Genomic DNA, 27,586 nt, shown 5'->3' with positions numbered 1-27,586 from the left:
TACTTGTCTTTGAGTGAAGATTTAAGGTGGTAGGAAAATAACTGCAACATAAATCTTTACTGAAGCTCAGTGTTTGACACAATGTTCAAACTCACTGCTGTAATAACTAATAATGATTAATATAATAACTATAATATTGGCCATATTATATTTACACTGACTTTAGTCTCATAAACAACATCAGCTATTTGTTATTTACTAACTGATCTTAAATGAGTGTTCAGTACAGAAATGAAGCCCAACAATCATGTTTTACAGTCCTGTGGTCTCAGCCTCAGATACTCATCAAATCACAGCTCATGTAGAAACAAATGTACAAAATATGTTCTCCTTCATTTCTGTCAAACAAAGCTGTATGAAAAGTTTCCAGCTGTTAGTATCGTGGTTGCTAGGCAACCTGAGCAGCGCGTGGAGGCTAGACCGTCCCATTTCACAAACCTACAAGCCTCGCACTTCCGGCCTTAGCGGTCTTTGAGTACGCGGCCCTTGAGGACCGCTGAGGCTGCAGACCCTGAATTGGGATCCAGCCTGTGTGTCACAGAAATAAGAGGCTGCAGGGGAAGCTGCTTCTTGGGTCTGACACCGAGGGCAGAAGGCTGCTCTGAGGTCCTTGCCTTGCTAGCATGTGAAAAACCGGTCGAGCTGTTCGTCTTGCTTCGTTAACGGGAATAAGTCTAAACCAGCGGGGCCTGTGAAGCGCAGACCCAACAGAGCTGACTCGAAATTTCGAGTTATGGAGAATTTTTTATTTTTTGTGTGGTGGAAATGGGCATCCATAGCCATGACCTCTGATTGGGGTTTGAGGTTTTGTTGAGGCAGCCAACACAAACAGTCATGGCACTAGGCTGCATGTGATGTCACTTACCTGAGCACACAAACATCATTAACGCCATCACGAGTACTGTTTAGTTTTGCAAACATTGTTTTATTAATCCATCAGTTTGTAATATATAAATTACTTTTAAAAATCTGAGAAGCAGCTGCACCAACAAGAAGAAGATGGCATGAAAACACAGGAGTTATAAAAGCCTAGACTGTGTTTACAGAAGCCATTTACCCAGGAGGTCCACGTCTCCCACAATCCTTTCAAGCCTCCCGAAACGTATTCGTGTTTTTTCTGTTTAACATGTACTCAACAACAGTACGATTTTTGTTAAAAAAAGGTCTCTGTGTCTCCTGTGGCACTCGGTCCATCCAGCTCAGTGCAATGTCAGGGAGTTTGTTTGTTGTTGGGAGGGGCTACGGCGTGTGGCAACATGCTCGCTTCTCCTCCTCATCACGTCTCACATTTCATTCGCAATGTCATCGAGCTCTCCTGCCGACAGGTCGCCATTAGAGCTGATTACGGTGCTGTTGTCCTGGTAACCAGGCGGCATGAAGGCCAGGCTGTAGGGGTAGATCTTATGGCAGGCAGCTCGATAGGCCTCAGCTGCCTTCTGCTGACCCTCACCTAGCTGGCCGTCACGCAAAGCCTCCAGGACCTCGGCACAGATCTGCAGCACAACACACACAAAGTCAACTACAGTGGACACAAAGCTGCTGTGTGACGTCACTGTGGACAGCACCACAAACCTGAATGCTTCGTCCAGCCAGCGACTCGTCCAGCGCTGTAGCTATCTCACACGCCATCTTATCAGAAGAAGGCTCCAGGTAAACCATCATCTTAGCGGCTGAGAGACGACACACAATGATTTCAAACAACACTGAACATCACGTACGAACTGACAGAATCTGCACAATTCGAACGAGCATGAAAAGCAATATGACCGTCTTTGTTATCCGACACAGCCAGCGCTCTGTGGCGAGCTCCTTTCTAGTTCGTTGTAGATGAAACGGTTCAGAAACAGTTATTTTTAAAAGGATATTCTAACACCACCTCAGGAGGGGTTTCGCTCTGTTCTCTGTCAAGACGAGCGCTTCGATAATGAGGTCTGAGGCTCTGCAGAGGCCAATCTGGAAATTTACCTCCTGAAAGATTTGACAAAATATGAGTTTTAGGGGTTTATTAACATTATAGCATTTCCTATTGTATAGTTCAAATATAAGAATTATATTAAAGGGAACACCGACCCGCCGGGTTGTAGAGCACCTGATTTCAAAATGTCTGTAAACAGCGTCTGTTGCAAACTAGCATCACACGTTTGTTGTTTTACATTCATTTCTATGGGACCAAAGTGATTTCCTGAGCAAATATGAGTACTCATATTTTTCCCTTTTTACTCTCAAACACCCTAAAATTCACAATATGATCGATAAACATTTAACATGAACATATAACATGACCTTTGAAATATAAAGGATCAGTAGAAGCCCGTTGATGGTAAGGGGAGGGATCTCAAACGTTTTACAAATGCATACATGTTCAAGTGCAAACTAGTAACTAAGCTTAAACATGTGTGCAGTCATTGGTGTGCAACGTTTGAGGGCTAAGCTGCTGCTAAAATGTTCACTTACTGGAGACAACATCAAAGTGTTATTCCACGTTTCCTGGATTATATTTATATTAAAACATGTAGAGCTGTATAAAGTGCTCAGCTGGAGGAGACAAAGCTGTGTAAGAACAAGTCCATTTGAACATTTAAGGTTTGGATAAAGGCGAACGTAAAACCGCTTCACGTGCAGTCAAACTGCTTTGTGTTTGTATAAAGGACGGGGAGCACACAGTGCCAGGTTTGTTTGGTTTTGTTTGCTCGTTTGTTTCAGCTCTTTGACCATGTTGGTGCAAAAACATCATCTTAAACCTGCCAAACTTGTCTTCCACATTTAAACAAACGGGAACAAATGGCCAGTAGCAAAGTGCCAGAAACACCATTTAAATTGACTTTTGGCACTTTGCTACTGTTGTGTTTAGACAAACAGTTACTCTTCCCTTATACATACACCAGTGTTAAGAGGCTTAAAGTTACAGCGTACCAAACTTCCACCAATAGTTAGAAAACAGAACTCGGTTGGCTGCAATATGCTGACCCCCCCTATCACGTGAATGATCCTAGCCTGGTGGGTAGGACAGGACAAACATGTTGTAGCCAAGACATCGAAGACACGACATTTGGACGGTACCCACGATGACCATGGTTGGTGTAACAGGGCGGCCCTTAGCGGCTGGAATCACAGTGAGATGGACCAGGGCAAGTGCAGTGGAACAAGTATTAATTTGCATACAGCTCTCCTTACAAACACTTCATCTACTGACAACTGGCAGCCTTAAGTACTTCCAGCTGTCACAGACTAAACCATTATTCCACTCACAGGTAAATTCTCAAATCCCAACCTTCCACCACATTACACAATATATCAATTAAAATAAATAAATATATATATTTCACACTTTCATATTAACAGATATTTGACTTTAATCTTATACCAAAGCCCTTATTATAAAAACCCAAACATCCAAGCACAAAGACTGCCCACACTCCCTTAACCCACGGTCTCTCCCAGAACCTTTAAATGGTGTCTGGACCTTGGAGACAACACAGGAAAGAAAGGTGAGTCCTCACATCTTACAGTCACTTCTTTGCATCACCTTTAATTCTACATTTTTCACACACGTTTGCATTACTTCTTACTGGTAAAGCTTATTTTCTCTCAGTCACCGTCCTTTTCACAGACACCACCACGTTCCTTGATGAGGAGCAGCTGTGCAGGATCTGAAACAAGGCTACCAACTGCTTTTAAAATTCCCAATAAATATTCAATAAATAATTAAACTTCTTATGTGCAAATCCATGGTTAAAGTGATAAAGTGCCCTTAATTAAGTGAAAGGTGTGCTTGAAAGTGCTATAAAATTATAATATAACTAACAGTAAGGGAGTCCTCGTCCTTACAGCCAGCGGGCGTCTGCTACGGTTGGGACCGGATCCAGCTCCACCCCAGAGCTGTCAATGCTGGGTGAGAAACATCCACCTTGAATTACTCTGGAGGAGGCTGTCGGACTCTGAACGGGGTTCAGGTTGGTCTCAGCTGGAGTACAGGGAACTACACCTGACTTTCACATTTTCAATGGAATAAAGCCATTTAATCACCATTTAATCATCAAATGTGTTACTGAATTATTGTTTCTGACCAAACCTGAGGAAGCAAAAATTAACAAAAGGAAAAACGACACTGATGAGAACGCGACCAACAGGCAGAACGGGCGACCGGCAAAATAATCGCTCACAAAAGCAACGCCGGCCAGTTATTGTAATGGAAGCGTCAGTAACACTGAACTGTGTTTCAGTGCACCTGGATGAACCTTCCTTCAGCGTGTAACACCACGAGGAAGTTTTTCACTCATTTAATGCTGTTTATATAAATCTAAATCTCCACTGAAATGAGTTTGTTTCTAGACCGTCTCAATTTCCCCATGATAAACTCGGACGCTGCTAAAAAACCTGACGCCATGGCGAAATCACTGTCGCCATGAGAAGCATGCAAAGTAATAAGTCTCCTGGTCCTGTTTCCACTTTAAAAGTGTCAGGATAAACTGTTCCCAGTACTGCTCACAGTGTATAAGGAATCCTTGCATCATGGCACCCTCAGAGTCCATTGCTCTAAATCTATCCCAGTGTCATCACTGCGACAAAGCCATCGGGCAACTTGACACGTGCTCTTCTCTTGCTCACTCCTCGCTCGCTTTTGGCAGAATTATTTCGATACCACGACAAAGATCCTTTCAGTGACCTTCCCCCGTGTTGCCATATTTAGGCTCCCAGTCGACTATAACTGGTTTACCTCTAACCAATGAAACATTTTGGCGTTTATTTCCTTACTGGCAAGACATCGTCTTCTCCTTCAGCAGAAGTCAACTAAGCTCCCTCCAGCACTCAGTGACACCACGTCTAAAATTGGAGAAAATTAGATATTCAGTGAAAGGTAACGCTGATAAATGTGATCATATTTGACGTCCCTATCATCCTTCTGTTCTCTTCAGTCTTTCTGATCGATGGATCCGATCTCTATCGATTCCACTCTCTCTGAGACCATGAAACGGTTCTCTATTCTAGTCTTTCTGCCTAGTTTTATATGATCATTTCCCTCGTGTTCGCCCTGTTGTGTCACGTTTCTGTCAGTGATGTTTGTCTCCCTGTTTTATTTAGGTAATCCCCGTCCCATTTGTTAAGTATTCAGGTTTATTTCAGTAGTATTCAGTTTCGTGGTCTCTTATCAGTTTCAGCTGTGTTCCCGAGGTGTTTCCTCTCTTTCAATCCCAAACCTTCTGTTATAGTTGCAGTCTTTGTCTTTTGTTTATCCCTGTTTTTCCTCCTTGTTGCTGTCCTATGCTTTGTACACGTTTCCATCTCTAGTTAGCTTGTATTCCCCAGTGTGGATTGTTTAGTTCCACAAACATTAACTGTGCATTTTCCTGCAGACGTGCACAGAAGCACTGAGTTTGGGGCTAAACTCCGCTGAGTATTAGCCTGTTAATTAAAACATTCATGAGCATTTAAGGTTACACAAAGGATAAAGTGACAAAACGGCAGTTTTCTGACAATCCTGGATAAAACCAACAGAGATTTTGATTATTTTTATGCAAACGTTTTCCATTTGCAAGGTGAAGCAGGTAAACTTGGGGATGCATTCTTTGAGCTGTTAGTGCTCCCCACAATATCTGATGATTCAGCTTAATTTACATGCTCACACTGAGCTGAAAGAAATACAAACCATAATATCTTCCCACTTAGATAATAAAGCCAGTAACCAGATGCCTTCAACACTGGATTCTATGAAATGTTTAGCTGCTGTCCTACTTTGTTACTGCCAAAAGAAAAACTGGTTAATAGACTGAAATTATCCATCAGACCACACTGGCTTTATGCCAGGCAGGCACACGTATTTAATTTGTGTCACCTTGTCAACATTTTGTATGCAGGACAAACAGTGGAATCAGTCATTCAATGAAATAGAACCGTTCGACATGACGCACCCTTTAAGTTTGGTTTTGGACCCACATTTATAGAATAGATTGGTACACATCACGACTGTATACAACACGTATCTGTGGATCGTATATTCTGAAGCAATTTTAATGTAAAAGTCTACATCTGCTAACAGAGAGAAGCCAAACTGTTGTTCATTGTTCTTGTAACAGTGTAACGATCTACTCTAACAAAGGTTGTCCCCTTTTCTTCCTTTATGTGCTACAGAACTACATTACATGCAGTTGAGATAATCTCGTGATGATATTCTCTGACATGTCTCTAAGTCCCCTCTCTCTTAACACCAAATCAGTTTCTGGTTTTTCTATACATGGAGGTAAGCAGATGTATGCCGGTCTCCTCTTGGGTGGATGTTACTTATTTACAGCCCGTCCCTTTCATAACAGCGATGGACGGGAATCACGACAGACAATCCAGAAGAACCTTCCACAGCTGGTTTGGCAAAATAAGAGAGCAAGCAAAGCGGGGCATCCATCCTGGTACGAGGATGTCAAATTAAAATAATTAACTAAAATTATTGTTCTACCACATTTTTGCCACCTATTTGGCCAATTCTTGTTGAGAGTGGAAAATTACAAAGAAGTCAGAATTTCAAAGACTTATCTGCCAGAATCAGAGGAAGTTGGCGTTTTTCCCTTGGGATTGTCCATCCTCACATGGTGGGAAAACGGTCCACACTGCACACCTGCCCAGCGTGGCTGCGTATGAACAACTATCCCATAAGAATAAAACAACATTGCTTGCTGATCTCCATCACCCTACTCAAGTTAAATCATATTTTAGTAACAGGTTTGTTATTATTAAATACACTGAGAATCTGATGGATAGACAAAACAATACATTAAGGCTGCCAATATGTACTTTATGATGCTCTAATTTGTGGAAATCATTCTTTGAAACTAATTGGAAAACTGATCTAAACTCACAGTCTGCAAAAAGAAAGGCATGTGTAACATTTGGGATCTTTAGATAGAAAATACATTTGTGTCGTTCACACAATTAGAGAATATTTACAAAATCCCTGCATCTGGTACTTAAAAATTTGAGATTATATATTTTAAAAAAGCAAATGTGCCCAACTCGACACCACGGATGAATAAATTCAATACTGACGCTGATAAGTCTCCTTATTCCTGTCACAGTCACGTGCAGTGGATGCCACATTACTCCACAGAAAGGTTTCATAACCCCAACATCTCACCCGTCTGTCAGAGATGCAAATCTGTCACTGGCAACTTGATTCACTCTTTCTGGTCATGTACAAAACTCAGCATGTTTCAGGGTTTTTCTGAAGCACATGGGGAGACCTGGTGTGACAGGCTCAACATCAGTAAACAGGTCTGAACAGAGAAGTCAGAGAAGCTCATTTCTGACTGATGACAGCAATACAGAGGCAAGTTGTTGAAAATATCCTGAACTCTTAGTAAGGGCTACTATTAGTCGCTGTTTGTTAGGGGCAGGGATAGCTCAGTAGGTAAAGTGGTCGCCCCATGATCGGAAGGTCAGCGGTTCGAATCCACTTAACGGCTACCCTGAGGTACCCCTGAGCAAGGTACCGTCCCTACACACTGCTCCCCGGGCGCCTGCTTAGTGGGCTGCCCACTGCTTCACTGAGTGAATGGGTCAAATGCAGAGAAAAACAAGTAATTTCCCCATGGGGATCAATAAAGTATCCATTATTATTATTATTATTATTACCATTAGCCTCTGTTAGCTACTATTAGCCTCTGTTAGTTACTATTAGCCTCTGTTAGCTACTATTAGCCTCTGTTAGCCGGTATTAGTGAAAAGTCTTTGAAGTGAAATTAACTTTGTTGGACTCTGATGCTTGGTGAGTAAACTCCAATATGGTGTGAGAATGTAATTAAACTGTTTATCAGGGGGAAAGTTTAATTTTTAGATACCAAAAAAAAGGGTAACATTAGCTGGCATGATTTTATAGGGTTTATAAGCTAAGAGCAATATCAGCTTATAACCAGCTATTCTTGTTTAGCAACCTGCTGTCAGCTGCCCAGAGAGTCACATATTTAATCTGCTAACAATAAGTGAGTAGAATAACATCAGGACTACATTTGCAATACATGATCCTTCATATCTTGAGTCTAAAGGTGCAGGCCTGAATTTAAATTAGCACGAGAACACTTTGAAACCCTTCGTCTTTGGTGTGCTGCATGTGTTTGGAAATTGCAATTACATATGTAATTACGCACCGTGTATATTTATGATCCTATATCCCTTTTCCAATAAACTCAAAAAATTAGCAACTTTAACTAAAATATGCTGAAAATGCTCAAGACTGAAGTGAAAATGAGTAAAACAGCAGCTTCAGAAAACATGGAGGACTAATGCTCCATCTTTATAAAGATTACAGCCTGGTTTCAAAGAGTGAACAAAAGATTTCAGCACAGTACTTATTTTCCTCTTATGCTGTGTGTAAAAAATGTTTTTTAAAAAAGACTCTTTGTTCATAATAACAGACCTGTGGCCTGACCCAAAGCGGTCACTTCTAAAGATTCTCTTTCAGACACGTTTTCTAATATGTCTGAGCCCACAGTGTCTGACCCCACGGTGTTTGACCCCACGGTGTTTGAGCCCACAGTGTTTGAGCCCACGGTGTCTGACCCCACAGTGTCTGACCCCACGGTGTCTGACCCCACGGTGTCTGACCCCACGGTGTCTGACCCCACAGTGTCTGACCCCACGGTGTTTGACCCCACGGTGTTTGACCCCACGGTGTCTGACCCCACGGTGTTTGACCCCACGGTGTTTGACCCCACAGTGTTTGAGCCCACGGTGTCTGACCCCACAGTGTCTGACCCCACGGTGTCTGACCCCACAGTGTCTGACCCCACGGTGTTTGACCCCACAGTGTCTGACCCCACAGTGTCTGAGCCCACGGTGTCTGAGCCCACAGTGTCTGAGCCCACAGTGTCTGAGCCCACAGTGTCTGAGCCCACGGTGTCTGACTCCACGGTGTTTGACCCCACAGTGTTTGAGCCCACGGTGTTTGACCCCACAGTGTTTGAGCCCACGGTGTCTGAGCCCACAGTGTTTGACCCCACAGTGTCTGACCCCACGGTGTCTGACCCCACGGTGTCTGACCCCACAGTGTCTGACCCCACAGTGTCTGACCCCACGGTGTTTGACCCCACGGTGTTTGACCCCACAGTGTCTGACCCCACGGTGTTTGACCCCACAGTGTCTGAGCCCACAGTGTCTGAGCCCACAGTGGGTCATAACATTCACCACCAGGTTTGCGTACCAGCCAGTCTGTGTGGGATGGAGTTGGAGTGTTGGCTCAGGTAGCTCTTGTTGAAGCTCTGAGGGCTGCTCTCTCCAAACAGCCTGGAGATCTCGTGCTTCAGCACCGTTCTCACTGCCTCTGCCAGATCCGTGCTCCCACTCACTGTAAGTATATAAGACAGCCCAGTGAAGCTTTGAACGGTGATACCCCGAGACAATCACAGCAGTTCACGTAGCTCACAGAAGGTCACACTTACCTCCTTTGAAAAAGCGGACAAGACACTGATGCAGCCATGGATTATTAGGTTCTATGTGAACAGCCCTCTTTATGGACTGCAGCATCAGCAGGTACTTCTCTGGAGAAAGACAGAGGGACAACGTTTTTGTCATTTTTCCAGAATGTAAGAAAGTCGAACTCTGAATTCCTCCATCTACCTTCATTTCTAGATGTTCAGGCTGCTAGTTATTATTACATCTCTTAAGCTTTCTCGTTTTCCATGAGTCAATCTCTTCCATCCTAGTGCTCTTCTGTGCCTTTCAGATTCTCATTCAGGTGACTATCATCTCCACCTCACTCTGGAACCAGGCCATGAAGGAGAGGGTCTAGTGGCAGAGCCTTAGCCCACAGAGTCATGTTAAGGTGCAGCACAAATTAGCAACATGGGCCCGCCTTCTTGGGGCTCACCACCTGAGTGAATTGGGTTGTGGTCAACAGTTGAGGCCCTTGCAGTCTGACCCCTGGCTACTGAAATAAGCTCGAGACTTGACACGTCACCTTCCTAATGGGCAGCCTGAGCTTGAAGGAGCATGAAGGTGAGAGATACCATCAGGTAGATGTTTCTCTGCACCTCTAGGTTGGGGAATGTGTCCGACTGTGCTTTGATTTGTGCCGTTGCTGGAGGAGATTCTGGAAGGAACTGGTGAAAAACACCAGGAAGTTCGATCAGGTAGCAGGACAGGATGTTTGACAGGCATGGTGTACCCACAAATATAGTGAGGGCACAAGTGCACTGCAGTACCAGCGTGGCATTTCAGAGGCCATGGACCATGAGAACTTCAGGTTCATCCTCCAGAAGAACTTCAACAGCAGTCAGAGAAAGGGTGGGGACATGGGAGTCAGAGCGGCATGCAGACTCATCTGCATGCCCTCACCCACACTTTCCCTCTTCATCTACAGAGTTAGACCCTGCAGCATCAAAGCAAACGCTGCTCCACACTAAACCTGCACGTCATGTTACTGTGACAATAAGCCAAAGATACTTCTGGAACACCTAGTATGGACTTGGACACTGGAATAGCAATACAACAGTACAAACTGAGATGAGTCTTTGTGCTGAAGCCCGTCTCACCTTTCCTGAAGTAGATCTCAAAAGCCAGCAGATGAGTCTCAACCTTTTTCCGCACCAGGTTCTTAAGTGGGATCAAGAACTTGACTGCTTCATCCAAAGGATTCTCCGGCTGGAAGGAGGAGTTGTTTCATTAGTAACATGTATGACTGAGGGCAGCTGCACCAGCTGCAAACATCTGCCCACCTTGGCCAGTTTGTCTGGTATTAGCTCCTCTTTAGGCCCTCCAATCTCTTCGTCATCATCCTCCTTCTTCTTCTTCTGGTTCTTGAGCTGCTTTTCCTTCTCTGCGTTCTTCTTCTCCTCTTCTAACTGGGCCTTCTTCTGTGCTCTTCGCTGTTTATTGCGCAGTTTCTTCAGCTCCTTGTCTGTCAGATTTTCTATAGAGAAGAAAGAGAAAACCAGTGTTATGACATAATGCAGTGCCTTATACTCCAGCTTTGCATGTCTGCTACGTCTGAAGACAGAACAGACCTCAACTTGACTGTACACTGAAAGACTGGTTTTAAAATTTGATTTAGTAAACAACTCGGGCTTAACCCCTGTACAGCAGCGGTCCCCAACCCCCGGGCCTCGGACCGGTCTGTGAGTCGTTTGGTACCGGGCCGCGAGAGTTGAGGTTCAGGTGTGAAATGTCTGGTTTTCAGGGTTTTTATCGGTTTTCAGCGTTATTTTGTTATCGTTTTTATCGTTTACTAGGTTTTCCTGGGTCTTTTCACGTGTGTTATGAATAAATCTTCTTTTTTCGGTACCGGTACCAGTTTTATTTTGTTGTATTTATCCGCGACACCTTAAAGGCCGGTCCGTGAAAATATTGTCGGGCATAAACCGGTCCGTGGCGCAAAAAAGGTTGGAGACCGCTGCTGTACAGGACACCAGGCCAAAGCTTTTGGCTATGTGTGCAGGCCTGTACTGCAGAACACAGCCTAAGCTTGTGGATCGAGTCTTTGAACATATCAGATTCTGAAACTCAGAACTGTCAATGGCTTTTTTGTTTGTTTTAGTTCAGTTTTGTTTGTTTTTTACATTTTGTGCAATGTCCCAAATTTGAAAATGCTGTTTTCATGTACAGAGATAGTTTTACACAAGTTCTGCAGGAAAATGCATCCATTTTTGTTTTCTGAGTGGTATGAAAGTTACACATCTTTGCAAGCAAAGACTAAAAAAGCCAAGACCCCCCACGAGTGTTCTGAAAGTTAAAATCATCTTTAACTCTTTAACAATCTGTATTTCAGAAGCTAAATATCAAGCCATCTATCCAAGGTTGGTGCTTCAATCCCTGCAAGCCTAATATCCTTACAAACAAACTAAGCCTAAATTTGCATTGCGACACATCCATCTGAGTATGAATGTGTATGAATGGTAGACAGGAAGAACTTGCCTGTGTGATATGGTGAATGAGGTAAGCTGTGTAAAGTTGAGTGCTCAGATAGGGTAGAAAGATAAGAACCAGTTCATAACATCGTTAAAAGAGCTACTTGTAAATCAAAGTCGTGCGGCGCGTGCACATAGAGTCTGACCCGTGTCTGCCTGGCTCTCCTTGCTGTCATCAGTCAGAGGTTTGTCGTGCAGGGTCAGGTAGATCTGTATTGCAGTGCGAGCAGCTTTGTAATAAAATGGGTGCTGCCGTAGGACATCCTCCAGCTTCAGCAGGTCCACGTAGGAGCGCAGCGTCATCTTCCTCATGCAGTAGGTGTGGAAGTCAAACTGGTCATCAGTGATCTCCACAAAATGCTGATGAGGAGAAGAAGGGGGCAGCTTTGATCAGCAGGTGATCAGAAAACTTCTGATCGTTATGATAACGTTAGGTCGTCTCAGTTACTTGGATTAAGACTTTGTGGAAATTAGCTGAACTTGAAAGGTAAGACTGTGCTGCAATCTATGATGTTTTTGGAAATCTTTTATTTGTCTTCAAGCCAGAGATTGTCACCTGAACTAGAGAGGTAGCAGGATATTGTAGAAAAGGTTTGAACGTTTGTCGTTAGCAGTTGGGTGGAACGTGTGAATATGAACAATGAACTCACTCTCTCAATTTCATGGCACTTCTTCAGGGCCTCTCCGTACTTGTTCAGCGCCTTGTAGGCCAACGCACATTCTGTCTGGAACCACATGCACTGCATCTCGTTCAGGTTATCCACTGCCGACGTGCCTTCCTGAAATACACAAACTTCCAAACTTACTTTGTGCCACCAGAAGACAAACTGAGGAAAATGATATGTGCTGGTGCTAAGCTGAAGCTGAGTAGCTGAAGAAAAGGTTTACGTAGACAACGAGGTTGGTGTTTTGTCTTCATGCAAACAGACGGATCACATCTTTGATCTTTTCAGCTTTGAGCTGAACTTGACAGCATTTCAGTCACAGCTGCACTGACCCTGTACAGCAGGTTTGTTGTGTCAGAGTGATGTCTGTGAAGGGCATCGTAGTCTAAGGAGCTTGGAAAGAAAAGCGTCTGGACTTCTTTAAGTTGTCCCTCTTTGGGGGGACACTCCCACGGGGTTTAAATCTGGGACTCTCCACCATGTGACTCATAGAACTGAAGAAGCTTCTCGGATGAGAGGTGAAACGTCTTCAAGCAACTTACAGAAGTCCAGATGCTTTTCTTTCCAAGCTCCTTAATCACAGAGTGATGCAAAAGGCAACACACACACACACACACACACACACACACACACACACACACACACACACACACACACACACACACACACACACACACACACACACACACACACACGGGTTTTTGGCTCAGAGAAGAGCTCGAGAGGATGTGGAGGGTGAAGGTAACGGTGGTCCCCGTGGTAATCGGAGCACTAGGTGCGGTGACTCCCAAGCTAGGCGAGTGGCTCCAGCAGATCCCGGGAACAACATCGGAGATCTCTGTCCAGAAGAGCGCAGTCCTGGGAACAGCTAAGATACTGCGCAGGACCCTCAAGCTCCCAGGCCTCTGGTAGAGGACCCGAGCTTGAAGGATAATGATGCAGAGGCGAGTACATATATATACATATATGTATACACACACACACACACACACACACACACACACACACACACACACACACACACACACACACACAGATATATAATCTCTTAACTTCAATTATAGGCTTTGCTGTTGAGTGCTATGTACAAACTGGAAGGCCAAACAACACCAGCTCAGGTCCACACTCCCCGTCCCAATGACTCCTCCCTCTCAATCACTGACACAATGCTGGAGTTTTATTACTTTGGCAACATTTCAAACATGCCATCTGCTTACTCGTGTGAACTTGGAGCACATCTCCTCTGCTTCCTTGATGAGGCCAGCCTTCAGCATGTACTTGGCACACTTGGAATTAATGAAGCGGTCTGCAGTGTCCAGGGCCTGAGCCTCGTCCATCCACCGAGCTGCTTCTTTTATGTTGCCTGCATGCTAGAGGGCAGAGGAGCTGGGTTAGCAGACATGGAAAGATCACACAGTGAACAAAAACACCTGTGTGTGCAGAGCTTTCCACCACACCTTGTAGATCTTGGCTTTGATGAGGAAGAGCTCAATGAGCGTAGGTGTGCTGTCGATGGCTGCATTAATGAACTCCAGCGCCAGGCGTGGCTGGCCGACGAAGTCAAAGTGCTGTGCCAGGAAGTACTGTACCCACAACAGGGTGGTGGGGGGTTCCTCCTTCCCATCATCTGTGCACACATTTAGTACAGCTGTCACTGAGCTTTGGTTCAAGTCACAAACTTTCAAATAAATAAATGGAGACTGGAGATGATGGAAACCATTATAACCAATTAGCACTCACCATTTTCACTAAACATTCGACAGCTTTTTAAACAGGTTTCATAGCCAACTACTGATTCTTCAATAACTGTGACCTGCACGTAGAGAAAACAACTTTATTATCCCTTTATTTTAAAGAACATTTTCAAAACAGACTTACGTTTTAAGCACCACAAACGTACTTTCTCTTTGTCGCTGTAAAGGGACTTGAGGGTGGTGAAGACGGGAGGACAGCCTTTGCTGAAGTTGATCCTCAGGTAGCTGTCCAGAGACTGACGAAACCTCTCCCCTGGCCAGCACAAACACACAGCAAACACACAGCGAGGTTTACGCTGTCACTAAAATGTGAGTTACACTCATAAGCTGACTAATCAGTTTGTTTCTGCTAATTCTGAGCGCACCAAATACAGAGACAACAAATCCCAGGTCATGAGTGTCGCCTATTCTGAGCCGCAGCTGATTCCTTCCTGTTTGCTGTGATGAATTCTAACTGTTGATGGCAACTTTTTACAAACCCTAAACTTCAGGGGCAGCGCATACTTGATAAAAACATGCTGGGTCCATCGTGTTACGCACTGACACAGATACAGCCATAAGCTAATTTTTTCTCTTTATTTAAAAAATAAAAACACCACCTCACAGAAGCAGTAAACACAAGTGTGAGAATAACAACATTGTGATTTGGTATTTAATAAAATAAAAGACATAACAGACAGAAAAGGTGTATTTGCCAAAAATCCAGGTTTACCAGTGAGGAAGTTGAGAGGCAGCCTTCGGGGAACGAGGCCTTTAGGAAACTTTATGCAGGACGCTTCATAAATCTTCTGCCGCGCCTCTAAACTGCCTGAAGAGAAAGGAGGAAATGGTCAACTAAAGCTGCAGGGGTCAGTTAATATCACAAATTCACACAGACAATCCAAACTTCTGCTCACTCAGGATATCTGCTGAGTTCAGTTTGTTTGGTGGTCAAATGGTGCATTATCTCGCAGCCACAGAGGACAACAAACTGTAACTACAAAGGGATGAACGTGGCTGTTAAGAGCTAAGAGTGTGCTATGACCACATTCCCCACATTATTACAGCACAAAGAGCAGGCGCCATGGCTCCATGCTGCTGTTCGAGCATCAGCAGGTACACAAGGACTGGGACGAGCTCAGACATCAGTTTGGAGCATAGAGCAGCAGACATGGGCTCACAGCTTGTGGATATTTGTGCTACATTCAGGCGTCCAGTGCAGATTGTGACAGAGGCTTCAGTTTATTGAATCGTATCAAAACAGCCTCCAGAAATGAAGTGGATCAGCGTGTACAACCACTGAAGACTCGAGACAGACAGATGGAAAATTGAAAGTGAAATTGAAGTTCTTCATCAGTTTTGTGCTTATTCTAACGTCATTTATTAAGAATGTTCATCTATAACGGTTAATAACCCTTAAATGACCACGAGTAATAGAAATGTTAATAAAAATTGTCATTTTCACAGTATCACCTGTCATTGTGCAAAATGTCAAAGTTTTAATGTGAACAAAATGTTAGTGCTCAAACCCACAGGAGCCCCACCCTGACCCCAGGAGGAGGACCTTCACACCCACTGTGAAAGAAGCAGACGGGCTTTTAACTGGGACAAAGTGTGCAAGTAGTGGAGAAGAGAGAAGGACACACAGCAAAGAATAAGGTGAAATTCAAGTCTTCAGTTGCTAAAGCGTATAGTTAGGCTGGATCAGGTGACCCTGAATCCTCCCTGAGGCTACGTTCACTCTGCAGGTCTTGATGCTCAATTCAGATTTTTTGATCAAATCCGATTTTTTTTGTCTGCTCGTTCACACTACAAATAAAATGCGACAGCAAACGCGCTCTAGTGTGAACGCTCAAAGCGGCCGCATGCACAAAAGAAGACGTCACACACGACGCGCTCTGTTTAGACCCAGAACAACAGTGTTGTTTGACTGATGGCCCTTAATGTAAAGACTTCGGACTTTATGTTTCCCAATTTTGCTTTAAGTTATAAAGTTATTTTGTTATTTGCATAATAATGATCCTTGTTGCTGTTTTAGAGGAGCAGTGCTTCAAAGGATAGCTGCAGATTTCTGTCAGAATCTGCAGATTATACAGTACAAAGAAAATGTTCACGTTTCTCCAACGTTGTCTTCCCAACAGTTTCACTGACATCTACACGGGATGGCCAGGAAGCGTTCGCCATGTGTTCTCAGGCGCTTCTGCGTTGCTGATAATCGGCGTCTGTCTTGTGTCAGTGAGCAGCAGTCGCTTTCTAAAACATCAGATATGTATCGCATTCAGTACCACATATGAAAGTGACCCAGGTTGGATTTGAAAATATCGGATTTGTGGTTTTCACACTGTCACACCATGATCGGATAGATGGGTCGCAGAGGGTTAAAAAAAAAAAAAAGGATTTGATGCGCTTTCCCCTGCAGTGTGAACGTAGCCTTAGTTATGCTCCAATAGACGTAGGCTGCTGGGGATTCCCATGATGCACTGGGTGCTTCTTCTTCACTCACTATGTGTTAACAGACCTCTCTGCATTGAATCATATCTGTTATTAACCTCTGTCTCTCTTCCACAGCATGTCTTTTATCCTGTCTTCCTTCTCTCACCCCAACCAATCACAGCAGATGGCCCCGCCCCTCCTGAGCCTGGTTCTGCTGGAGGTTTCTTCCTGTTAAAAGGGAGTTTTTCCTTCCCACTGTCGCCAAAGTGCTGCTCATAGGGGGTCATATGATTGTTGGGTTTTTCTCTGTATGTATGATTGTAGGGTCTACTGTACAGTATAAAGCACCTTGAGGCGACTGTTGTTGTGATTTGGTGCTGTGTAAATAAAATTGAATTGAACTGAATCAGATTTGTGCTCATCTAGTGTCATTTATTTACAATTTTCATTTATGGATATTGATCAGTAAATACTGTCACTAGTGTATGAGCAGTAGAAATGCATATAATCATGTCATTATATACTGTATTTGCAGACAAAGAGTTGCAGGACTCTCCCAGACCACAGTAGGACCCTCTTACCCCGTGCACAGCAGATACAAACTTTGCAACTGACCAAAGCTACTTTTCCAGTTTGTGACAGAAATGAACATGCAGTTATCAGATGTCCTCAGTTCTCAAAAAAGAAACAACCAGGGGTGCCGGCGTAGCTCAGTGGATGAGCAGGCAACCATATGTCGTATGGCCGGAGAGCAGTACGCCCGGGTTTGAGTCCGACCCTCTGCACGTCCTCCCCTCTCTTGCTCCCTGCTTTCCGTCTATCTACACCGTCTCTATCCAATAAAGGCGAAAAGGCAAAAAAAATTTACCTTAAAAAAAGAAAAACAACCAGAAAATGTTTAAACAGACTCCTGAAACTCTACTTTCCACACGCAAAATGCCCAACATATGAGCAGTTCTACAAAAGTGGACAAAAACATGTTGGTAGGGCTGTGCGATATGACCAGAATCTCATCTCCCGATATAAGACATCTATCGTCCGATAACAATATAAATCACACAAATGTAACATTTTCTGTAAACTCTGTGAATCTCCACTTGTGTGAAGTGTTTCCAGCTGCGCGTCATGTAGCTGGAGTCGAGTGTTTTAACCGATGCATGAAACGATACATTTTTAGACAAAAGTTGTAACGGCGCCGTTTTCTTTGTGAGTATTTATTACACGGCGTGCTGCGGGGAGAAGCCTGTTCTAACGTTGGAGTCTAAGGTTTATTTTTTTAGCACCTGGCGGCTCTTTTTTACTTCTCATCTGTAAATAATCTGCTCTTTCACGTGATTCAGTTTATTTTGAAAAGTCTCAACAGGATCTTGAGCTTTATTGTGAAAGGTTTATGTGGCACATAAACAAGCGGACACGCGATGGTTTTACCGTCGTTGTTGCATCGACGATGCATAAAAACAGGCGCTTCTGTAGTGTGGTTATATTAAATATAAGAGAAAGAGAGACGTTTAATAAATGAATACAGCCACTACAGTGACATCAGAACCATGAACAAATATTGCTGTAAACAGTTTATTTTGCGACACCACGAAACAAACGATAGCGTAAAATGAAACGACAGACGTTTTTATATCGTCATCAGATATACATCGTTATATCGAACAGCCCTACATGTGAGCTCTAACAAGAAACGATATGAAGGTCATGGCAAAAAAAAGAAAATGGATAGAGCACCAAACTCAACAACAAGGCCCACTTACTAAGGCCTGGAACAGCTGTGTGTGTGAATCCACAGACGCCACTGAGTAAAATGAAATGTCATGTTCCTGACTCCATGGTGAGAGCAGTGGAACCATGCCGGGAAGGGTGGCACCAAAGTTCATCCCCGACCTTTTCAGAAAAATGGACCAAAGTGTTAATGAAACCGAGGCATCCAGATTCTACACTGTGTGTGAGAGGTGCTTCAAACGGGTGCAGGGTGAGCACTTCTTTGGACTCTGGAGGAGCTGCCTGTTGTAATTAGGTGCATATATCAGACAGCAACAAAGGTTTTGCACCAACAGAGTCCATGACCGAGCAGACATCTCCAGCCTGCGGTGCTGCTAGCTGCGTTTACTGGCACCGCAGCTTCAAACATCTCTGGGAAAACACTGCACTCTATTCTGAAGTTGCTAAGATCTCTAAAACCACCATATCAGGGACTGGGAAATGCACTGCATGAAATGAGAGCTGCACTTTCAAATGCAGAGATTCTGATGAAATATCTGTGGTTTCAAGGAGCTTTTTGTTTACAGCCACTGCAGATTTCAGCAGACCAAAGGAAACAGGAAACGTTCTGCTGGCATGTCTGTTCTTGAGCAGGAGACTTTCACCAGCTGCCACTTTATTATTCCTCCTTATTTCTGTTCGCTGTCCGAGTCTGACTGTCAGACACAGACCCCTCCCCCTGATCTGTGTGCATGTGTGTGAGACTTTTACAATCAACTATTATTATCTTCTCATTAGGACTGTGTGATATGGCACAGCTCTACCAGGAAGCACAGCATCATAACTGCAGGGCAAGTACAACAGAGTATTTGTAGTACTAATAACCACAAACACAGGAAATACTGGTGCTGGCCAGTGGTACCCGTCATCTTTCTAGTAGATACACCTGGAGCATCAATTTCAAAATTCTAGATCACGTTCACAGGATTTTTGAAAACTTGACCTTTGAACTTGGGGTCAAAGTCACTGAGATTGGACCTCAGACTGGAGATCAGAACTTTTAGTAGATGCATTTCTAGAAAAAGTTATGCAACACTCTCTAAAATTAAAGCTGTGCAGAGCTCTGTGTGTCCCTGAGGCACATATCTGTTCCCAGGATCCTTTCTAAAGCTCAGCAGGAGTAAATGGTAAACTGATTCTTATATAGTGCTTTTCTACTCTGCCGGAGGACTCAAAGACCAGCACGTGCATAGACATTCATTATATGTGCTGTTGTTTCCTTGCACACAGAATAAATGCAGCTCGCTACTCTCTGCGTCTCACTTCATAAGGGAATTTTTCTAACAGGCATAAATTTGAGACTCAACGTTGCTTTGTTCTCCACGTGATTGCAATCACAAACTTGTGTCCACGCTGCCTGTGCAGCAGCCAGGCAGGGAGACGACAACGCCTTCATTATAATAAGTAACAACAGAAGAAGTGTGATGGATGAGAAAGTCCTCACCTGGCTTTAAGGCCTTTTCCAGGCCTTGGTAGTAGGCCCAGTTTTCTGGGTTCCTTTCCTGGAGTCTTCTGTAGACCTCTGAAGCCTCCTGATGTTTCTCCAGCTTTAGCAGCAGCTCTCCTGCAAACACAAACACTCGCTGACTCAGAGGTCTCACACTTTTAACACCAACGACACCCACAGCCATTCTTGTCTCTTTCCCCTTTTGTTTGCTGAAGGCCGGGTTTCTTTTGTTGATGAAACCTTGACCCTTCTGCTTTGTCGCCCTCCAAGTTGCCAAAAAAGGTACTGTTTACACCTGGAAATGTTCCAGTCTGGGTTTAAAACACACCACAGCACCAAATCTGCTCTTTTAAGAGTTTTTAATGACATCTTTTTAGCGATGGATTCTGGGAACAGTGTTTTTAAGGAAAGGGAAGGAGAGCTACAGGCAGAAGATGGAGAACCAGCTTCAGCAAAACAACGTTGGTGAAGTCTGGAGAGGCCTCAGAACCATCTCGGGCCACAAACAGCAGAACTCTCTGCCTGGGAGGGATGTGAGATGGGCAAATGAACTGAATCATTTCTTCAACAGATTTGACTCAGCCATGAGGCAGTCTACAACATCGGCTGCAGACTCACCCACCCCCACTGCTGCTGTTCCACCTCAGACACTTCACACCTCCTCTATTCACCCTGCTCACTCCCCCCCACCCCCAACAACAGCATCCAATACACACTCAACACAAGGCTCCAGCCTGTCTCTCTCAACCACCCAGGTTAGGAGGGAACTGAGGAGGATTAATGGCAAGAAGGCAGCGGGTCCAGATGGCATCAGCTCGAGGGTCGTCAGGTCCTGCGCAGACCAACTGTGTGGGGTGATGGAGCACCTCTTCAACCTGAGCCTGAGGTTGGGAAGAGTCCCACAGCTCTGGAAAACCTCCTGTGTTGTACCAGTGCCAAAGACTTCACACCCCAAGGACCTCAACAGCTACAGGCCGGTGGCTCTGACATCCCACCTGATGAAGACCCTGGAGCGGTTGGTCCTGGCTCAGCTTCGGCGCCTAATAAGCTCATCACTGGACCCACTTCAGTTTGCCTACCAGCCTGGCATTGGAGCGGATGATGCCGTCATTCACCTCCTACATCGTTCCCTCGCTCACCTGGAGACCGCTGGAAGCACTGTGAGAATCATGTTCTTTGATTTCTCCGGTGCCTTCAACACCATTCTTCCCTCGGTTCTAAAGGACAAGCTGGTGAACTCTGGAGTGGACCATCACCTCACTACCTGGATCCTGGACTACCTCACCGACCGACCACAGTATGTGAGGACTCAGGGCTGTGTGTCGGACAGGGTCGTCTGCAGTACGGGGGCCCCACAGGGAACGGTTCTGGCTCCGTTCCTCTTCACCATCTACACTGCAGACTTCTCCCACAATTCCACCCAGTGCTTCCTGCAGAAGTTCTCTGATGACTCTGCAATAGTCGGCCTCATCACTGATGGGGACGACAAGGAGTACAGAGGACTGACTCAAGACTTTGTGGACTGGTGCCAGCTGAACTACCTCCAGATCAACGCCAGTAAAACCAAGGAACTGGTGGTAGACTTCCGCAGGCACAAGCATTCTCCACTGCAACCACTGAACATCCAAGGTATGGACATTGAGGCTGTGGACAGCTACAGGTACCTTGGTGTTCATCTGAACAATAGACTGGACTGGACTCATAACTCAGACGCCCTCTACAGGAAAGGGCAGAGCAGGCTGTACCTGCTGCGGAGACTCAGGTCGTTTGGAGTGGAGGGCCCACTCCTGAAGACCTTCTATGACTCTGTTGTGGCTTCTGCTATCTTTTATGGCGTGGTCTGCTGGGGCGGCAGCATCTCTGCTGGGGACAGGAAGAGACTGAACAGGGTGATCCGAAGGGCCAGCTCTGTTCTAGGATGCCCTCTGGACCCAGTGGAGGTGGTGAGTGACAGGAGAACGGCGGCTAAGCTGTCATCCCTGATGGACAACATCTCCCACCCCATGCAGCAGACTGTGACAGCACTGAGCAGCTCCTTCAGTGGGAGACTGCGGCACCCACGGTGTGGGACGGAGAGATTTCGCAGGTCTTTCCTCCCCACTGCTGTCAGACTCCATAATAAAGACTTTAACTGATCAAGCACACACATCCACACATGTGCAATAATACTAAGTGCAATAATCCTTTCTGTCATCGTTGTATTTTTACTCAGTTGTATATAGTATTTGTATTTGTATTCTATTTTTATCTTATTGTATATTTATTTTATTCTATTCTACTGTATATAGTATTTTATTTTATTCTATTCTGTACAGCTGTGTACTGTATTTATTCTTATTGTATTCTAATTTTTGCCTCATAACTTTTGCACTGTCCACTTCCTGCTGTGACAAAACAAATTTCCCACGTGTGGGACTAATAAAGGTTATCTTATCTTATCTTTTACCTGTGCTTTAAGATCTAACAGCTGCTTCTGACACAGCCTCATCTCCACACTGGAGCAGTGGGGGCAGCTGTCAAAAATTAAGCCGGTCCTGTTTAGATGCCACCTGGAGACTCCGATCCATGCATTCATCACGTCTCTCCTGGATTATTGTGATTCTCTTTAGACTGGACTCGGCCAGGCCTCCCTGTCACGTCTGCAGCGGGTACAAAATGCTGCTGCAAGATTTTAAACCGGTACAAGCAAACGAGAGCACATTACCCCAGGTTCAGTGTCCCTTCATTGGCTTCCCATTAAGTCTTAATGGTCTTTCCCTTCTTATTTGTCTGAGCTGCTTCCCTCCCACATGCCGTCAGTGCTCCTCAGTTAACCAGGTGCTCTTCACTGTCACAAAGACATTTAATAAAACCAGACGGAGCCTCTGCAGTTTCGTCTGCCACTGCAGGTCAGGCAGGCTCCATCTCTTGCTGCTTCTCAAACCCATTTAAAAACACACCTTTTCTTAAACCTCTTACCCTGTACTGCTTTATTCTTTTATTTTTGTGTACAGCTGTTATATTGTTTTAAAGCGCTTCAGAAATAAAGTGAAACTGAAAAGGAATGAGCGTAGCAGGGAAGGGCTGGGACTAATCCCAGGCACCATGGAGCGAGGTGACATCACATGGAGCGAGGTGACATCACATGGAGCGAGGTGACATCACATGGAGCGAGGCTAACACAGAGACATTTACAGTCACATTCACAGCTAACCCCACTAACTGCACGTCTTTAGACTGTGAGGAGCCCACCTCCTGCTGTGAGCCAACAGTGCTGCCCACTAACTACACACAGTACACTGTGTGCTTTATTCTTGTGTGCCAAATCTATTTTGTTGGTGCTAAAGTCCAGTGAAGCTGATAATTCATTTTCTTATGAACAGCAGCTGAAAAACATTTGCAGAAGCTGCAGACTTGACTTGGTTTACCACCTGCAAACACTCAGTGAGCAGCACGACACTGCACTACCCACCTCGGGTCTCCTCCACAGCCAGCTTGTCACAGATCTGTTTCTCGTAGCTGTTGAGGTGATCGAAGGCCTCCTTGTGCAGCCCGGCTTCCCTTAGGACCTGGTTCTGATACAGCAGCAGTTCACTGTACTCGTAATCCACTTTGTCAGGCGATGTCTGAAAAACAACGCACATAAAAAGGAACAAAAAATGATACATTGCCACATGGACTTGAAATGCCCATATTAGGCCGGATGTTTCACTTTGAACTTCACGTATATTATTTTTATTATTAGTAGTAATTTTCCTAGAAGGTTGGATGGACTGGACACCCCAGAGTGCACACTAATGCATCGATCAGACCTTCTGCTGCTTCTCACTACAGACAGCCAAACAGACGAGCCTAACTTCCTGGTCAGAAAAATGAAGCCCGTGCAGATGTCCCTTAAACCTGCCACCAAGTGGCAGCAAGTGTAGCTGCAGAAAGACGTGCAGACTTCCAGAAGTCGATGAGAACAAGGCTTTTTCTGCAACAGCTCGAATACTTTAAATGATCACTGCTTAGTTAAGGTCATGAAGGCCTTCTTATCCAGAGCTACTCACCTGTTGCGTTTTGCGGAATTCCTCAACAATCTTTGCAGCCATGTCAAAGTCCTCTAACAGGTGATAAGCCACTGCATAGCCGATCCAGGAAGCTCGTTGGGCTGGGCGGAGCTGTAACAGCTGGTACCGAGTCTCCTGGAGAGGGAAAGAGGCGCCATGCGCACGGAAGCAGCAATGTTAGTCCACAACTGTCCGTGTTTACAATCCGACTTTCCGTGTTTTGACGCTAAAAAGGAAACTGACGCACGAGATCAGTTTGCCCAGTGTCAGCCTTCTACGGCCATCTTTTGATTCAGACGGTCTCATTTGTCATTCCTCACCCTGTATCCTTCCAAGTCTCTCATCTGGATCTGCAACAAGGAGAGGTCTCGGAGAATCTGCAGATTGTCCTTATCCCACTTCAGAGCGTTACGGTAACACTTGATGGCCTCGTCATACTTTTTATCTGAGCGCTGCAGCAGGCCATACACATGCCAGCCTGGCACGGTCAGAGCGTCAGAGAAAATCACGCATAAACACAGTTACCCACACGTTACACGAGTTCATATGAGAACTCAGGCAGACATTTTTCACAGGTTTCTCAGAGTGGATTCAGCAGCTGCTGTTAAGCTGAACAAAGGCAGGAGCACTGAAAGGATACAGACGTGGCTCTTGAGGTCGTTGCGCAGGCCTCGTCTCACCAGCTCGTACGCCTCCTCCTTCTTGCCCAGACAGTTGAGAGTTAAACCCTTCATGGCCAGCGTCTCTGGAGCAGGAAGGAGTGACGCATTCAGAGAAAGCTGACACGATGTGACGCATTTCACCACTCTTAAATGTTACTTTCTTCACAGAGATATGTGCAGAGAGTAATTTAGCAGCTTTTATGTTAAACATTGCTCATTATATCTTTACTGAGTTTCGTCAAACTGTAAAACCTCAGCAGCTTGCATTAAAAAGCCTGCACTCCTCTGGGCTCCAGGCTTTCCAGATGATGCAGGAACCTCTGTGCTGTGATAATAACTGATCAACTTTGGCTCACAGTCTGAATCGCAGCTCATCATGGAGGCGTTAACAGTGACGAAGCTTCCTTACTGCTTTGGACTTCATTAAAGTCTGTCTGCTCCTGAAGCCAGAGCTGGGAATGATCTTACCCTAACAGTAAGACAACATATTAGTGGAGGAGAGCAGAACTCGTCAGCCTCCTGGTAGGTGCACCTATGGCATTAATCACCTTGTTCTCAAGTTATTAGAGTTCTTCACAGGACTTTCAGACACCTTGACCTCTGACCTTGACCAAACTGTCCAGGATTATTAGTAAATACACCGATGGTATCAATTTGAAACTCGGTGAGGGGAAGTTTGCTTCATCACAGAGATATCAGCAGAACAGATACTTATGACACGCAACCATCTTATTCCCAGTTTTTGCTCACTTACGGTTCTGTTGTTGTCGTCGGCAACATAACTAATATTGAACTGAACAGTTTTCAATATCAAGATTCTGAACATGTGACTCCACTTGGGATTTTTCAAAGTACCACAGGCAGCAATTATTCCAAGCATGACATTCTTTTGGAAATGAAGACATTTACATAGAGTGCAAAAGGGTTGAGCCACCACTAATTTCTTTATTCATACATTCAACTATCAGGGGTTCAGCTATCAATTATTTTATTAAGCAAGTACTCCATCAATAATTCCATTAATTAATCGAGTAATCAGATAAAAAAAATTCTCTCTTATTAACGAGCAATAATAAATATTCAAAAGAGCAAAAAAAACGCAGGTCTTTCAGAGTGATCTGCTCTGGGTCCATTATAGAAACTGCATCCAGCTGCAAACATCTGTCAAAAAAGACCTTTCCAAATGTATTTATGTGCATTTTAAAATTTTACATTTCGAAGAAATAATTTTCTTAATTGCAAAATTAAATACATTTTAAAAGGTCCGAGAAAAAATCTGAAGCAGAATCAAAGGTCAAAGTCAAATAAAAGAATCTTAATGTAAGCAATGTAATGTTTGTAAGCCTTAGCATGTGTGGCAGCAGCAATAAAGAAAAGCAAGCAGTCTGAACTTTGGCCTGTGCTTTGATGCAAAGTGTCTGTGCTGCTGAAAACGTTATGATGGTGCAGATATTAAGAATGAATTTTAATACTAATTCAGTGTCCAAGATAACAGATCCAAAGTTTTACTGGCAACATTTTTAGTTTTGGATTTAAACTTTAGAATACTGAATGTAGGAGTTTAGAAAGAGCGGCAGTTGTTTACAGCTGTTTAATCCCAGTGTTCCTGGATGAATTCACACTGGGATTCTGGTGCTTATTCCACTGTATGGGAGTGCAACCAAATGTACACAATGATCACTGTGTCACATTGTGTTAATATCATTAAATATCACGTCACCCCTAAAACGACTGGAGGCTGACAGTGAGCACGGTGCATCAGGTTCTTACCTCCATGCTCAGAAAACTTGGGGTTACTCAGGATCTGTTTGCAGAACTTCAGACCATTCCTGTACTGCTTGTGTTCATAACACCTCTGTGAAAAAGGACAAAGCACATTATATCAGGTGCCTGACACTGCAGCGAGTCATCTTAAAGTCCACGAACAGTACATTACTGTAGGTCTGCAAAAGAAAACACTGTTCCAGTGACTCTGTCCTTCCTCCAGCCAGCAGGAAAAGCACCACATGCTCCTAAAGCAGCATCAACAAGTCTGCGAGGATCCCCACGGCCCAGTGACGTAAATGTCATCACCGTACAGTCAGCGCAAGGGTCTGTTATTGTGACCACGCAGACCTGCCTGCAGAACATTTACAGCAGTTTTTAAGACTTTATGCTTTCTCCATATATTTCAATTCAAACCGTCATTAAAGCTTATTATTGATAATGCGTCTGATGCAGTGTAACGCCACAGCGAGGAGCTGTCAAACGGCAGCAGAGGGCATCAACATGCATGCGTGTTTTCGAGTCTCTTAACTATAACAGAAGCGGCTGACGTGTTTCGATGTGCCGGTTTTCACGTTGCTGTATTTAATAAACCGCTGCGCCTTCTTATCTATGCGACACTGTAAATGATCAGTAGAGCAGTGAGAGGAAGCTCCTCGTACCTCCATCTGGGCTGACCAGCTCCTGCAGCCGCTGGACTTAACTAGTCCAACAAGGTGCAACTGTTTTGGAAACAGACCCCAGACAAACGTGCTCATAGACGTCCGAGCCGAATACGTCCCCATGGCCAGGCACCAGAACTACAACACGTGACTGGTTTCGCGGTGTTCCAGCTACTGCTTAATAAAACTGCCGACTTAATCGCAGTGTGTCTGGCGTAGCGAACACATCCCTAATTCACTGGCACGTCTCTTGTAGATCTCGCAACTGAAGGCTACTTGGCAAACTACCATTAGCCAGCAAGCTAACGTGATCTCGGGTATTTTAACCTACCAGAATTCTTTTGAAGAGCGCGTTCTCTTTCGGCGGCAGGGTGATTGTGGGCATTGTAGTAGCTTCTTATGTCTCTTTCGGTTTAAACATGAATAATAATGTCCTGGCTGAGGTAGAGAGACCAGGCTGTTTCGATCTTTTGAGACACCTCTCTTTCTCACGTGTTGACGCCAAGGCCCCCTTCCGAGCAAAATGGCCGACGCGCT

General features: G+C 44.6%; 1 protein-coding gene across 3 annotated transcripts; it reads right to left on the bottom strand.

Moving 5' to 3' along the window:
* Window positions 1–904: 904 nt before the first annotated feature.
* LOC146676739 (N-alpha-acetyltransferase 15, NatA auxiliary subunit-like) lies at window positions 905–27,572 on the bottom strand. 3 transcript variants are annotated; one of them, XM_085414508.1, is made up of 20 exons: window positions 27,381–27,572; window positions 26,394–26,478; window positions 24,602–24,706; window positions 24,282–24,439; window positions 23,962–24,096; window positions 23,382–23,535; window positions 19,928–20,047; window positions 15,017–15,112; window positions 14,451–14,557; window positions 14,291–14,363; window positions 14,008–14,177; window positions 13,768–13,920; window positions 12,536–12,664; window positions 12,032–12,245; window positions 10,698–10,891; window positions 10,515–10,623; window positions 9,423–9,521; window positions 9,185–9,328; window positions 1,573–1,670; window positions 905–1,493 (listed from the first exon to the last, which is right to left on the bottom strand). In XM_085414508.1, exons 1-20 carry the CDS (start codon window positions 27,432–27,434, stop codon window positions 1,284–1,286), a joined length of 2,607 nt encoding a protein of 868 aa, XP_085270634.1. In that variant the 5' UTR covers window positions 27,435–27,572; the 3' UTR covers window positions 905–1,283. The 3 variants fall into 3 exon arrangements, with proteins under 3 accessions (XP_085270634.1, XP_085270625.1, XP_085270643.1); XM_085414499.1 differs by lacking the exon at window positions 27,381–27,572 and adding an exon at window positions 26,560–26,705; XM_085414517.1 differs by lacking the exons at window positions 905–1,493; window positions 1,573–1,670; window positions 27,381–27,572 and adding exons at window positions 1,692–1,968; window positions 26,560–26,708.
* Between the last annotated feature and the right edge of the window lie 14 nt (window positions 27,573–27,586).

This window comes from Rhamphochromis longiceps, linkage group LG2 (genome assembly GCF_057381845.1).
Source record: "Rhamphochromis longiceps isolate RC_006_pf linkage group LG2, R_longiceps_female_GT1.1, whole genome shotgun sequence".
Lineage (NCBI taxonomy): Eukaryota > Metazoa > Chordata > Actinopteri > Cichliformes > Cichlidae > Rhamphochromis > Rhamphochromis longiceps.
The sequence above is the reverse complement of the archived record's forward strand: the minus strand, read 5'-3'. Positions and strand labels throughout refer to the sequence as shown.